This window comes from Sphaerodactylus townsendi, linkage group LG01, assembly GCF_021028975.2.
Source record: "Sphaerodactylus townsendi isolate TG3544 linkage group LG01, MPM_Stown_v2.3, whole genome shotgun sequence".
In the NCBI taxonomy this organism is placed as follows: Eukaryota; Metazoa; Chordata; class Lepidosauria; order Squamata; family Sphaerodactylidae; genus Sphaerodactylus; species Sphaerodactylus townsendi.
In genome coordinates, this window is record NC_059425.1 from 112,015,779 (window position 1) to 112,029,409 (window position 13,631).

At 39.6% G+C, this 13,631-nt stretch overlaps 1 protein-coding gene across 18 annotated transcripts in view; it reads left to right on the forward strand.

The window, feature by feature from the left end:
• PTPRK (protein tyrosine phosphatase receptor type K) overlaps window positions 1-13,631 on the forward strand; it is a 482,195-nt gene that overhangs the window by 172,979 nt on the left and 295,585 nt on the right. For all 18 annotated transcript variants that reach the window (XM_048491075.1, XM_048490937.1, XM_048490928.1 and 15 more), the window contains exon 3: window positions 12,879-13,150. In XM_048491075.1, coding sequence (XP_048347032.1) covers window positions 12,879-13,150 — 272 coding nt within the window. The remainder of the gene's footprint in view (window positions 1-12,878; window positions 13,151-13,631) is intronic.

The window sequence follows — 13,631 nt, forward strand, 5'->3', positions numbered from 1 at the left end:
TAGTGCATAACTAATCTGATAAAGCAATTAGTGTAGATCTGTAGACCCACCAATTTGTACAGTCTTAATCTATTGATTTTGAAGGGACATTAAAACAGTCTTGTTTATTTTCATTGGGTTTTACTTGTACAAACTCCATATTTTAAAGAAGCCAGTGAATTCTAGGAGGCTGTATACCACTTGGGTTATTAATTGAAATTCAGAGGCTTGAACATAAAACTATAAATAATCCATGAAACCCAGATGGCGATTTGTTTATTATCTGCTTTTATTTCCTCCCCTTGTTTCATGTATGAAGTCACTAAATATGTGTTTGTTTGCATCATTACTTATTTTATTTATTTATTTTATTATATTAATACCCTGCCCTTTCTGGCCGGAGCTGGGCTTTGGGTGGCCAACATAAAAGTAAAGAACATTGAGATTCAAATAAATATAAATTATTACCCAAGAAATTCTAAAATGCATAAATTGTCAACCGAATAGGAATCCTAGGATCCCAAGCCTCGTTGTCCCTCGTTTCGGCTTAATCCAATTCTGTGTTTCCAAAGTGGGGGTAAATGTGAAAATGCACAAATATGCAGGATGGAAATTGGGATGGAAAGTGAGCTTTGTTTCTGTATCTATATGCAGCTCTGCATCAAAGTAAAATAAAGAGTCCTTCGTTGCTGCACAGACCTAACATAAACCTTTACTGTAACTGTACTACTTTTATTTCACACCAGATTTTTTTTATGAATTCACACTTGAAAGATGTAATTGCTACCAAATATATTAGCTATGATATATTTTAGCATCTCAAGGTGCATTCCGCTGGTCGGGCAAAGTTGTATAATCACAAACTCTGCAGCCTAGCTGTTCCACTGGGCTGCTGTAATTCTGGTGGTGTTTATTAATTTATATTTGATACGATAATGAGAACATCTGAGATTACTGGGGACTATTAGCTGGTGAGGTTTGTGCTATTCAGTATAAGACAACTGAGAAAGAGATTACATCAGCAACCACAGAATGCCATTTTCAGGCCTGAGCTTGAACATAATAACACTGCTGTTGAACAAAATATTTGGGTAGTGCAAATCCTCCCCGCTTTTAACTGGAGATTGCAAAAGTGGGGCTTCATATTAATCAACAAGCAACCTGTCACACTATATGTTTGTGTATGTGGACACACACAGAGGATCTGTCCCTTGCAGCAATTTACGGTTTCTTGTTATATGCCATAATTTTCTGAATATGATGACATTTGAAATTATTTCTGAAATGCATTACATTGCAATGTGGATTTCTCGGGAATAATCTGTGAAGAGGAACCATCTAAGTCAAATCAATACATTACTGCAGAGGCATAGAATCTACCAAACACTCTTTTTCATGGAATTCAGCTTCCTTCCACCTTACGGAAACTCACATCTTACAGGTTTAATGATTTTACTTTGCATTCAACCACTTGTTATAGTTGATCTCTGTTCCATCAATTCACAAAATTTCAAATCATCATAGTAATGGATGTTCTGTGAAGTGGAGATGGAGAGAGCAATGTCAAAAACTATGAGTCTCCATTGGGGAGAAAAGCAGGGTATAAATGGATGATAACTCCTTCACATAGCATTTCTTACTCATAAACCAGAATATAAGCTAGAATCCATCTGTGATTCAAAATTCCCATTTATGGACAAGTGACAAATCCCAATATGTGATAGCACCCAAATCTAGACTCTGCAGCAAATGGAGGTTAGAGCAAACACTTCTTAGAGTTTTAGTCTCTTCTCTGTACAGTGGGTACAGAGCATGTGAACCGCAGAACAAACCAGGCTTATTTGTTTACATGGTTTATGCTTTATTTTTAAATACAGAGAATATTGTTATACTAGTTAAGAAAGTCCAATGGGTCAGAACCAAATTTGGGGAACTGACCTTCAGAAAATTCTGTTTCTATCAATTGTAGTGAGTCTTCTACATGCCTTTTGTATAGTAAATAGATGCAACTACCAATTGGAACTGGGGGGCCGGGGAATCTTTAAAGGTGTATGTAAAAGAGAACATAAAGAAATGAATCTACTTGTTCATATACAAGTGCAGCATTTTATTAAGTAATCAAACATTTTGGAGCTACTTTAGAACTCATTTGCCATATAATATGTGAGGGCATACTGAGGCTATTTCTGGACAATCAGAGAACCTGTGGGGTAGAACTGAAATTCACAAAGAGCAGAAAACTGTGGCAAGTGGTCCAGATATCACATATAGGCACAAAAAATGCTGTTGCACTCATGACACATACCAGTGTTTCCAAGAAAATAAGACCTACACCGAAAATAAGCCCTAGCATGATTGTTCAGTATTGTTTTTTATTTTTTAAATTAATTTTTTATTGTATCATTTGAATTTTATAGTTTATAATAGTTTCCTTCTTCATACATTTTCAAACAATACTTTCCCCCCTTTTCTCCCTCCCCCCATTACTACTTCTTCATAGTTTTGTCACACAAACAGCAGAAAGTTCATTCTCTGTAGCCTCTTCTCCCATATTTCTTCATTGACTCGAGCTTCTTTCATCCAGGCCATGTATATTATCCATATCTTCAAAATTTCATTCTGTTTATCTTGCTACGTCTTATTTTTGGCTAATATATCGAAAATATCAGGTGTCACTTGTTCCCAGATATATTATAACCATTTCTGAAGTGTCCATTTTTTCTTTTCTTTCCAGCCCAAGGCTATTGTTGCATGGGCTGCTTTAATCATTATTTTATACATATAACTATATTGTTTATCCACCCTTCTGTCTTCCATTACACTCATGAACATTAAGTCATTATTTAAATCAATATTTATCTTCACCAGTTTCTCGATATATAACAATACAGTTGTCCAAATTTTTTTTACTTCTGCACATTCTATCCACATATGGCTATAATATGCCTCTTGGTCTCCACAGTGCCAGCATTTAGAACTAAGTCCTTTTATCATGTATGCTAGTTGTTTTGGTGTTCTATACCATTTCAATATCACTTTTCTTTCTAACTCCATATATTTCTCGATCTTTATATTTTTCCAACTGTCTATTAATTTTTCAGTATTACCAATGTCTAGAAATCCTTCCTTCTCCCATTTTTGTTTCAATATTCTTATCATGAATTCCCTATCAACTACCATATATATGTATAAATGCCCTAAAATTTTCCCCTTGCATTTTCTGTATAGTTCCAGACATTTCGACATTATACATTCTCCTTTTATCCGTGAAACCTTTATCCTTTCCCAAATGCCTCTCAAAACCAACCAGTTCTCGTTTCCTCCTATCTCTATAAAATTTTGTAATGTCATAATTTCTCCTCCTTCCCGAATCAAATTTGCCACAGTTTGAATTCCTTTTCCTTCCACTATTTTTATCACTTTTTTTCCTTCTTTGCCAGCCACGCTTCCCAAAGGTGCCATATCCAGGGTGCAAGGCATTCTTTTACCTCTCCATTTTTCCCATATATCTAGCAAGACCTTTCTTGGTCCTATTGCTTTTTGATTTCCTTTCTTCAACTCTTTATTGAAGATACCATGTGCACCAACTCCTTCGTTTATTTCATTTTCAAACTTAACCCATTTTTCGACATTATCCTCGTTTATAGTCATCAGACTCTTAATCTGGAATGCTTCATAATATTGTTGCATTTTTGGGATCTCCCAACCTAAAGAATTTTTTGTCATATATATAATCTTATTCTTGATTTTATATGCCAATAAAGGCTTGTGTTGTTGTTATTCATGATTCTCGTTTTTTTTATTATTAAACACCCAAGCTTTCAGCTTTCTATCCCATTCCTCAAATTGTTTCTTCTTAATTTTCAACGGAAGAGTTCGAAATAAATAAAACATTTTCGGCATTATACACATTTTTAATGCTTTGATTTTTCCTCTGATTGATAAGGTCTTCTTATCCCATTATTTTATTTGTTTGAATATTTTTCCACCTTGCTTCATAATTATATTTAAACATCTTCTCCTTTCTATGTGTTATTATAATACCCGATTTTTCAATATTGTTGGAAGATGCTTGAAATAGCCCTACTCCAAAAAATAAGCCCAAGTTACAGAGTCCCAGGCACCACCAATGTAGGTCACATGGGGGAGGTACAAAATGGCCCCACTGCAAGTCCACACCCCCTTGCCAGGCCAGGCACAAGTGCCTCAGGCACCCAGGCTACACACAAGCCTGCTGGCTCTGTGCATTTAGAAAGGTTGTCTTTTAGCAGGCATGGTCCTGCTTTTGGGCCATGTTTAAAAATGGCGAGCATTTTTAAAATTATGATTTTTAACTATAGTTTAGGTTTAACATGTTGTTGCCACCCTGAGCCCTTCTGGGACGGGCAGGATGTGAAGCTAAAAATAAAAATGAATATTTTTTTAACAGCATATCCATGAGCCTTTGTTAAATATGCAAAAAGATAGCCCAAAGGCAGGACCATGCCTGATAAAAGACAACCTTTTTAAATGCACAGAGCCAGCAGGCCTGTGTGTAGCCTGGGCATCTGAGGCACTTGTGCCTGGCCTGGCAGGGGGGTGGCAACCCAGAGGCATGGCAGATAGGCCTGGTTACCATTTTGCCCTGCCATTTTGCCCATGGCCTGGAATGCCCCCACCCTCTGGGGTGCAAAAAATAAGACATCCCCTGAAAATAAGCCCTAACACATATTTTAGAGTAAACATTAATATAAGACCCTGACTTATTTTGAGGGAAACACGGTAACTCCCTTCTCTTATGTTAATAAGTAACATGCACCCAGGGGATGTAACAAACAGCACAGCCACTACTGGATTTCTGGTTGGTACTGCAATGTGTATACTGTGGAACATTTGCTTGTATCTCCAGTGAATTTCTGGGACATATAAACCTTCTGGGGACAGTCGTGAAATATGTGATTAGCTAACTCCCTCGTTCCTTTCATTACCTGCAACTTAGCTAGTATTGTTATGTCTCTGATACTTGTTTTCCCCCTTTTGTTCCATTTTGAATAGTTTATCTTCTCCCAAAGAGCTGAGGCATGGTTTTTTCCCTCAGGATCAGTTATGCAGAGAATGACTGGCCAGAGCTCATCCAGTGAGCTTCAATAGCAAAGTGGAAGTTTAGATTTGAGTATCCTTTGTCCTAGTCATTGTACCTGTGAAGCAAACTAAATACCACATTTCACAAAAGAACACACTCGATATAAACTGAGGAGCTGCCCTGACCCTTGTTTCTGATAATTCCCCCTCTATGAGGGGAAAAGTGTGTGATATTTAGTTGGGGAGAAGGTATATTAATATTTAAAACCAAGAAGAATTTACATAGCATTATGTTGTTTATGTTGTCTGTAAGAAGGAAAATACTGCAGGTAATCATGATTGTTGTTTTAGAGTGGTAGTGTCAGGGGAAAATATTTGAATATACTATGTGAGAAATTAAATCACTGACTTTTTTTTGTTTGGTTTAAGGATAGTTTTTGTTGCTATGCTGTTTTCCATGAACTAGTACAGTATAACCCCAAACAAAGGTTGCAGTACTCCATTCAGCATAAAGATCCAAGGGGACTGTGAATCAATATGCCGGCACTTCCTTACAGACCTTCTTTGTAGCTCCACTGGGTCCTAGTGCTAGTGAATGGAGGAAAAGCTTACTGTACAGTGAACGGGAGTGTAGTGGCTGGGTTTGGGAAGGGTGTTTGATGTTTGGCCTTGGTGTTTGGGGAGAGGGAGAATTGGAGAGGGCTTGGGGGAGTGCTGCTTGGTGTTTGGGTAGGGTGGAGGGTGAAAGTAAGCACCCTTAAGTTAAATAAATAAACTAAGTGAAATTGTGGTTAAGCACCCCTAGGTTAAGCATGCTTAGTGCAATCCTGAAAACCATAACAACAACTCACTTGGAAATAGGTCATTTGGTTTGTTTCTAAATCGGTTTTCCAAGTTTGGAAGTGACGCAGCATGATCCTGAATGCAGAAACCAGTTTGAACGGAGCTTTCCCTCCAACACGCACGCACAAGATGTGTAGTTTTGGGCAAGTCCTCTCAGCCCCCTGGAGATCAAAAGTCACCAACTAAGTTGGCCTTGGCCCTTTGCAACACAGCCAAACACTTAAGAAAACAATCCCCCTGGTTAGTTATTATAGGGGAGGAAGCAATCGCCTCTGACCACCAAGATCCTCTAGTGGCATACTGGCTTTCAGATCCGCGCCTCTCAAATCCCATTCTTTTGCTGCCTGATTTGCAAACGAAGTGTGATTCAGTTTTCTCATTTTTGAAAACATTTGGATCATCAACCGTCATGCAAGTAGGAAATTCAAGAGTCCATCCTACAAAACAGCCATTTTTCTCCAGGATAACTGATTTCTGTTATCTATAGATCAGTTATAATTCTGGAAGATTTCTAGGCTACCACGTGGAGATTGGAAACTCTTCCCCAAACTAGCAGAGCATGTGGTTGTTTTTCAGCAAACTAAGGTTGTTTTTCAGCAAACTTTTCAGCATACTAACATAACTCAGTGCTATGTTAAAATGGGATTGTGTAACGGATACAAATATATTCATCTCCTTCAGATATTCCCGCTAGCATTCACAGTACTGGAATTTTAGACTAGTTGAACTTTTGCTACAAGTTAATTCTTGCATCTGGCAACTTGGGATGTTGTAAATACATCTAGCATTGGTATATTTGTGGTTCTCATTTTTCTTCTTGTGAAATGCAGTGTCATCTGCTGGGATTTAAAGTTTTGTGCATCAGTCATCTTCTAATTTATTTTGAGTACATTGTAAAGCACTGTCAAAGTATTGTTTCATGAACACTTGGCTGGAGTTGTTCTTATTTTATAGTACATCAGAAAGAAGCCAATACTTTTTATAATTTTTGTGCAGTGTTTCTTTCAGAGAAAAGACGGCAATTGGAGGAGAGGAGTTTCCAAAAGAACAATCTTCCCCTGGAGGGAGGGAACTTTTGTGGCAAAACACTGGTAAAACAACAACAACAAAATAGGCAAGGGATCCAACTGAAGCTGGCATCCCTGGAAAATTTGAGGGTGGGCTTTGCGTGCCAACACCACACCAACACTGATATAACTTCTGGTGGAGGCAGGGAGCATTGAGAGGAAAAGAGATTAAAAACCTATAAGTTGGGACAACTTACTATCTGATGAGGAGTTAGATTCGATGCCTTCCTGCCCTAAGAACATAATTGGGCAACCCTCTGCAGTGTTAACCAGCAACGATCTTTGGCTGTTTGCCAAGCAGTTGATCCATTTGGCCAAGTCACTCAATGTGATTTTTTGTTTAATCATGATAGTGGAAGCTGTTCTTTGTAGAAATAGAGGACTTCTAAATCTTTCCCCCCAGAATAAGGAGTACCGTATATACTCGCCTATAAATCGCCCCGAATATAAGTCGAGGCACCTAATTTTACCACAAAAAAACTGGGAAAACTTATTGACTCAAGTATAAGACTAGGCTGGGAAATGCAGCAGCTAAATTCCAAAAATAAAAATAGATACCAATAAAAATGTTTTTGAATAATTATTTCAAAGAAAATCAGTATGGTATCAACAATAACTTTAAAAGTTCTGAAGTGGAATGTCCTGTCTCACAGATAGTATCTCTTCAGAGTTTCATAGGGAAGATGCTCAACAAGATCCCCCTTTTAAAAAGTCCCTACAGGTTCTCCTTCCACACGGATAGCTTATCATTACACAGTGAAGATGCTTGCATGGGCAGCCGCTGCCCCAAAGCAAGTTTTTTTCTGGGTCTGCAAGCTCAGCTGGACAGAAGTCCCACCTGCTTTCCAAAAACACTGGGTGGGGGCCGAGAAAGGTGCTGGCTGTGTGTGTGGGGATTCCTGCCACCATGGGCTCCAATGGTGTGGATTTCCCAATGAGTAAGGCTCCCTAGCATTCATGGAGCTTCCTGGCCTGAACAAAAATTCTGTAACATATAAATTTAATATTCACACGTATTCACTGAATATTCACTGTGAATGAAGCTACTGGCCACCTGTAGTGCAGCGAAGCAACAGCCCAAGGCTTACCTGGGAGCTGCATTTGTGTCCACATAGCAGGGGGCAGGTGCAGAAAAACACCCTCAGCTCCCAGCCTTTTTTCGCTCGCCACCTGTTCCCCCCACCTGCTCGCCACCTGTTCACGCATGTATAAGTCGAGGGGGGATTTTTCCAGCACAAAAAATGTGCTGGAAAAGTAGACTTATACGTGAGTATATAAGGTAAGTTGAACCTGCAAGCAGTATTCCCTGAGTGCGTTGGAGATGAGAGTAGCCAGTTTAGTGGCATTAATGTCCTGGTATCATATTCACATATGGGACAGAATTAGTCCTTTTATTAAGAACATAGAACATAAGAACAAGCCAGCTGGATCAGACCAGAGTCCATCTAGTCCAGCTCTCTGCTACTCGCAGTGGCCCACCAGGTGCCTTTGGGAGCTCACATGCAGGAGTTGAAAGCAATGGCCTTCTGCGGCTGTTGCTCCCGAGCACCTGGTCTGTTAAGGCATTTGCAATCTCAGATCAAAGAGGATCAAGATTGGTAGCTATAAATCGACTTCTCCTCCATAAATCTGTCCAAGCCCCTTTTAAAGCTATCCAGGTTAGTGGCCATCACCACCTCCTGTGGCAGCATATTCCAAACACCAATCACACGTTGCGTGAAGAAGTGTTTCCTTTTATTAGTCCTAATTCTTCCCCCCAGCATTTTCAATGAATGCCCCCTGGTTCTAGTAGTATTGTGAGAAAGAGATAAAAACCGCCCCTCTGTCAACATTTTCTCCCCCATGCATAATTTTATAGACTTCAATCATATCCCCCCCTCAGCCGCCTCCTCTCCAAACTAAAGAGTCCCAAACGCTGCAGCCTCCCTCATAGGGAAGGTGCTCCAGTCCCTCAATCATCCTTGTTGCCCTTCTCTGCACTTTTTCTATCTCCTCAATATCCTTTTTGAGATGCGGCGACCAGAACTGGACACAGTACTCCAAGTGCGGTCGCACCACTGTTTTATATAAGGGCATGACAATCTTTGCAGTTTTATTCTCAATTCCTTTCACACACATCAATGACATCGCACAGTATCAGGCTGTGCGTTTCCATGAGCACGTACTTCTGGCCTCTGCAATTGATTTGCTGCTCCTGTTCCTTCCCATTTCACCACAATAACCCACAGCAATGCGTGGCGGGGTACCGCTAGTTACAAATAAATATATGGTAAGCGCTAACTAATATTTGTTCCCTTAATTCTTATCCATATGGTAGATGCCAGAAGGAATATAAATTCCCCCCCCCCCCCAACGTTTTTATCCCCTTGTGGTAGTATGTACGAGGTTATACGGTACAGTGAATGTCTGATGTGGTCCTAAGGAAAATAGGGTGGGATTCCAGTGTTTCTTCAAGCAAAGTAAGATTTTACTTATAACTGATAGGCAAGTTCAAGATTTCAAGGAATATATTTACAAAAAAAAACCCTGAGGCAACAAAAACGTTGAGGACTTAACTCAAAGGCTCTCTGATACTGTCTGACAGTTTCTCTCTCATAGTTCCCTTAGTGTCTGTCTTTATTTTGTCTAACAGTTTATTGAGTCTCTCTGTATATACTCTGACTTTCTGACTAATTCTCTCAACATTTTTGCATTCAGAAGCCCTAATGCATTCTGCTATGCTCCCACAAGGTTTTAACACTATCTGACTAGAGTTTTGACTCTCTCAGTCTATTTACTCTGAAATCCTATCACCCTCTGCCCTCTCTGACACCTTCTGCCAGTCCAGCACAGTCCTCCCACATGCACAGTCTAGAATCAACCAATCTCAAACCCCCCTCACTTCCCTTTCTCTCTCCAACTCAAATCTCTTTCACACACACATATTAAAATCATTACAATTGGGTTCTGGAAATAATAAAATTTGGATATCAATTAGAGTTTTCATCCTTGCTTATTTTCTCTGAGTCACAATTCATGTCCACTCATTCCCCTCTTCTGTTTCAGGAGGTGCAAACACTTCTAAGTAAAGGGGCTGTTAGATGAGATTTGGTAGACCTATAGGATGGTCTTAATTCTAGATATTTTTAAATTGACAAAAAGTGTGGTGATAAGATACCTGTTCTTTCCCTTAGCAAACATCTCAGGTCTCTGAGGTTCCATATGTTGACTCTGGTGGACGTCACATCCCTCCTCTCGCCTAATCCTGGTTCGCAGAGGTGGACGTGAGGGACATGTGCTTCCATACTGCCATACATGAAGACAGCCACAAATACTTAAGATTTCGCTGTGGCCGTCAGGCCTTTGAGTACACAGTTCCCACAGTCCCCAGAACTTTCACTAAGTGCATGGTAGCAGTAATGGCATATTTTGGGTGCTGTGTGGTTTCCGGGCTGTATGGCCGTGTTCTAGCAGCATTCTCTCCTGACGTTTCGCCTGCGTCTGTGGCTGGCATCTTCAGAGGATCTGATGTTGGGAAAGCAAGTGGAGTATATATATCTGTTGGAGTGTCCAGGGTGGGTGGAGACACCTTGTCTGTGAGTAACATGTTAGCTGGCAACCAGGTCACATAAGGTTGAGGGTGCATCTTGAATAGAAGTATGAGTAACAATGAAGACTATAGCATGGGCGTAACACTGGAGATAGCAAGGTCATTGGTAGGAGCATCTGAATAGAAGTATCCTGGCCTTTGTTTCTTTTGTCTATGGTCATCCTGTGTTTGTGTGGAGCTGGTTAGACACTGTCTTGACTCTAGTATTTTTCAACACTGGCAGCCAAGTTCTGTTCATTTTCATAGTTTCTTCCTTCCTGTTAAAATTGTCCATGTGCTTATGGATTTCAATTGCTTCTATTCAGATGCTCCTACCAGTGACCTTGCTATCTCCAGTGTTACGCCCATGCTATAGTCTTCATTGTTACTCATACTTCTATTCAGATGCCCTCAACTATTGACCTGGTTGCCTTCTTTGTTACTCACAGACAAGGTGTCTCCACCCACCCTGGACACTCCAACAGATATATATACTCCACTTGCTTTCCCAACATCAGATCCTCTGAAGATGCCAGCCACAGATGCAGGCGAAAGGTCAGGAGAGAATGCTGCTAGAACACGGCCATACAGCCCGGAAACCACACAGCATCCAAGTGATTCCGGCCGTGAAAGCCTTCGACAATACAGTAATGGCATACTTGGCAGACTTGGACTGTAGTATTAATTTCAATATCTAGGTTAAAAGAGACACATAATCAAATAATTACAGATTCTCTCTGTTTACAGTTAGGGAACAAGAAATTGGTCTGATGACAGAATTGGGCTTCAAAGCCTTTTAGTACAGGGCACTCAAGCAAAATGATTGTAGCATTCTATGAAACAATTAATTTAGGAACTGCTTAATGCACCAAATTGAGCCAGTTGTGACCCATCACTTGGAACAACTGCCATTAATTTTGAACTTGAATATCTTAGTGCCAGTTCATTTTCAGGTTTCAGAAACAAGCTATAAAAATAAAGTTGGCAAGTAGATAATATAGTTTTGCTGTTTTCTTTCACTTCATCACTTTGGTGGGTACTGTCTGGTTAATCAAATGTGTATGTAAACCTGGCTCTTGAACTTCCACAGTTGTGTTTTTTAAATTGCTCATAGCTGCACAAATAAAAGATAATTGCATGTCAATAATAAAACCTTTGAAAGGTGTTTTGAAGCAGTGAGCTATTGCTATCTGTTCTATTACCTTAGCAGTGCTGAATTGCTTGGAAGGCAATTAAAAGGTTTGTAAACAAACAAAATAAATGTTGACTTTGTCTCTTACTGACCTATTTTTTATTTTCATTAAGCAATAACCTCTCAATAATCTATCTTGCATTACCTCAAGTATAATGTGAAGAGGAGATAATAAACCTCTCCAGAATGCTGGCTGGCATGTTGAGTAGCCTCATTGCATTTAAATTCAGAGAAACTGTTTTGGAAGTTTAAATTTCTATAATATATTATAGAGCATTTTATTTAATTCGCGTTTTTGAGTATAAAATCATGTGGTATTCCTTTTACAGTGTTGTGTCAGATATATGAGGTCCAGTTTCTCCAGTAACATAATATACAACCATTACTTTCTCACATAATCAGGCATATAGAAGTCCATTCATGGGCTAGCATTGAAATTCTCACAAGTATGGAAAATGATTTGTGTTATTTGGAAAGTTGATTTGTGTTATTTGGGAAGATGGTTTTAAGGATGAGGAGCTAGCTCTGACTTTTCCCAAAACCAAGAGAGGGATTCAATATGCAAGGCCAAACCCAGCTGTAATTTTAAGTATCATTACATTGTGCTGTAGTTCTGATGTGAACGTATCTAAAGCTGACACATACTAAATCAGATCATTGTACTGGCTAGCTCTGTTTGATTGTTGTGGGCTGTGTGCCATGGTCTGGTAGATCTTGCTCCTACCAGACCATGGCCACACAGCCCGGAAAGCCCACAACAATCAGTTCAGTCCAGCTGTGAAAGCCTTCGACAGTACATCTGTACTGTTGGTTCTGTCTGGCATCATCTGTCCAGAGTCTTAGCTAGAGAAAGGCCTTTCCAACATGAGTTTCCTTTACTATTAGATCTGGGACTCAATACCTTCTGCTTGTATTATTTAAAGATTCCTGTAGTTGTCTTGATTTATTTGAAATGAATGATAATAAATTACTTTTTAAAGTCTGGGTAGCTTTTTCTGAATTTGTGAGGTAAATGTTATTTAGAAAGTAAATGTTATTCCTTGGATGTTATTTATAGTTGCTCATAGAATTTTTTCCTAGCATTTAGTTGTATTATTGTATTATGAATTCTGGCAAAACATTTTCCTGAATGTTGCACCTCTACATTTACTTTTTTATCTTTTGTCAGGGTCATACATGATAGTGGAGTCTTCACACCACAGCCATGGGGAAAAGGCTCGACTCCAGCTCCCTACAATGAAAGAAAATGATACTCACTGTATTGATTTCAGCTACCTTTTGTATAGTAAGAAAGGAGCAAGCCCTGGCACTCTGAACATCTTGGTCAGAGTAAACAAGGGACCTCTGGCTAATCCCATTTGGAACGTGACAGGCTCCACTGGCAAAGACTGGCTGCGAGCAGAGTTGGCTGTAAGCACCTTTTGGCCAAACGAATACCAGGTATGCCAGGAATTTATTGATCATTCCTTCACTTGTTGGCAATGTAATTTCTGAAAGGATTGCTGGGGCATGGGGATCCTACTGTGAATTTTCAGTGATCAGGACTTGTAGGACATTGTTTTTTGGCCACCACCCTGGGCTCTAGGAGAACAAAGGACTTGTGGAAGGATCGGGTAATACATTTCAGGAACACAGCATGCATCCCTCTCTGAAAACTAACTTTGGAAAGAGGAAGGATGCTTCAAAATGTATCGTTTCCTTTCCATCTTCCTAAATTAATCTACTGGGGATATTGTTGGAGGCAAAGGAAATAAACATTCTTTACCTGCCTCCCTGACAGGCTACAGTCCCACGAACCTGAACTTTGGAATCTCTAATTCTTAAGCATTATCTTTTGCAGGTGTAAGGCTGTGCATTACTTTGCCTTGACTATTTCTTCTCTTGCTTTGCTTCTCTTACTTTGCTTTGTCTTTGTAATCTC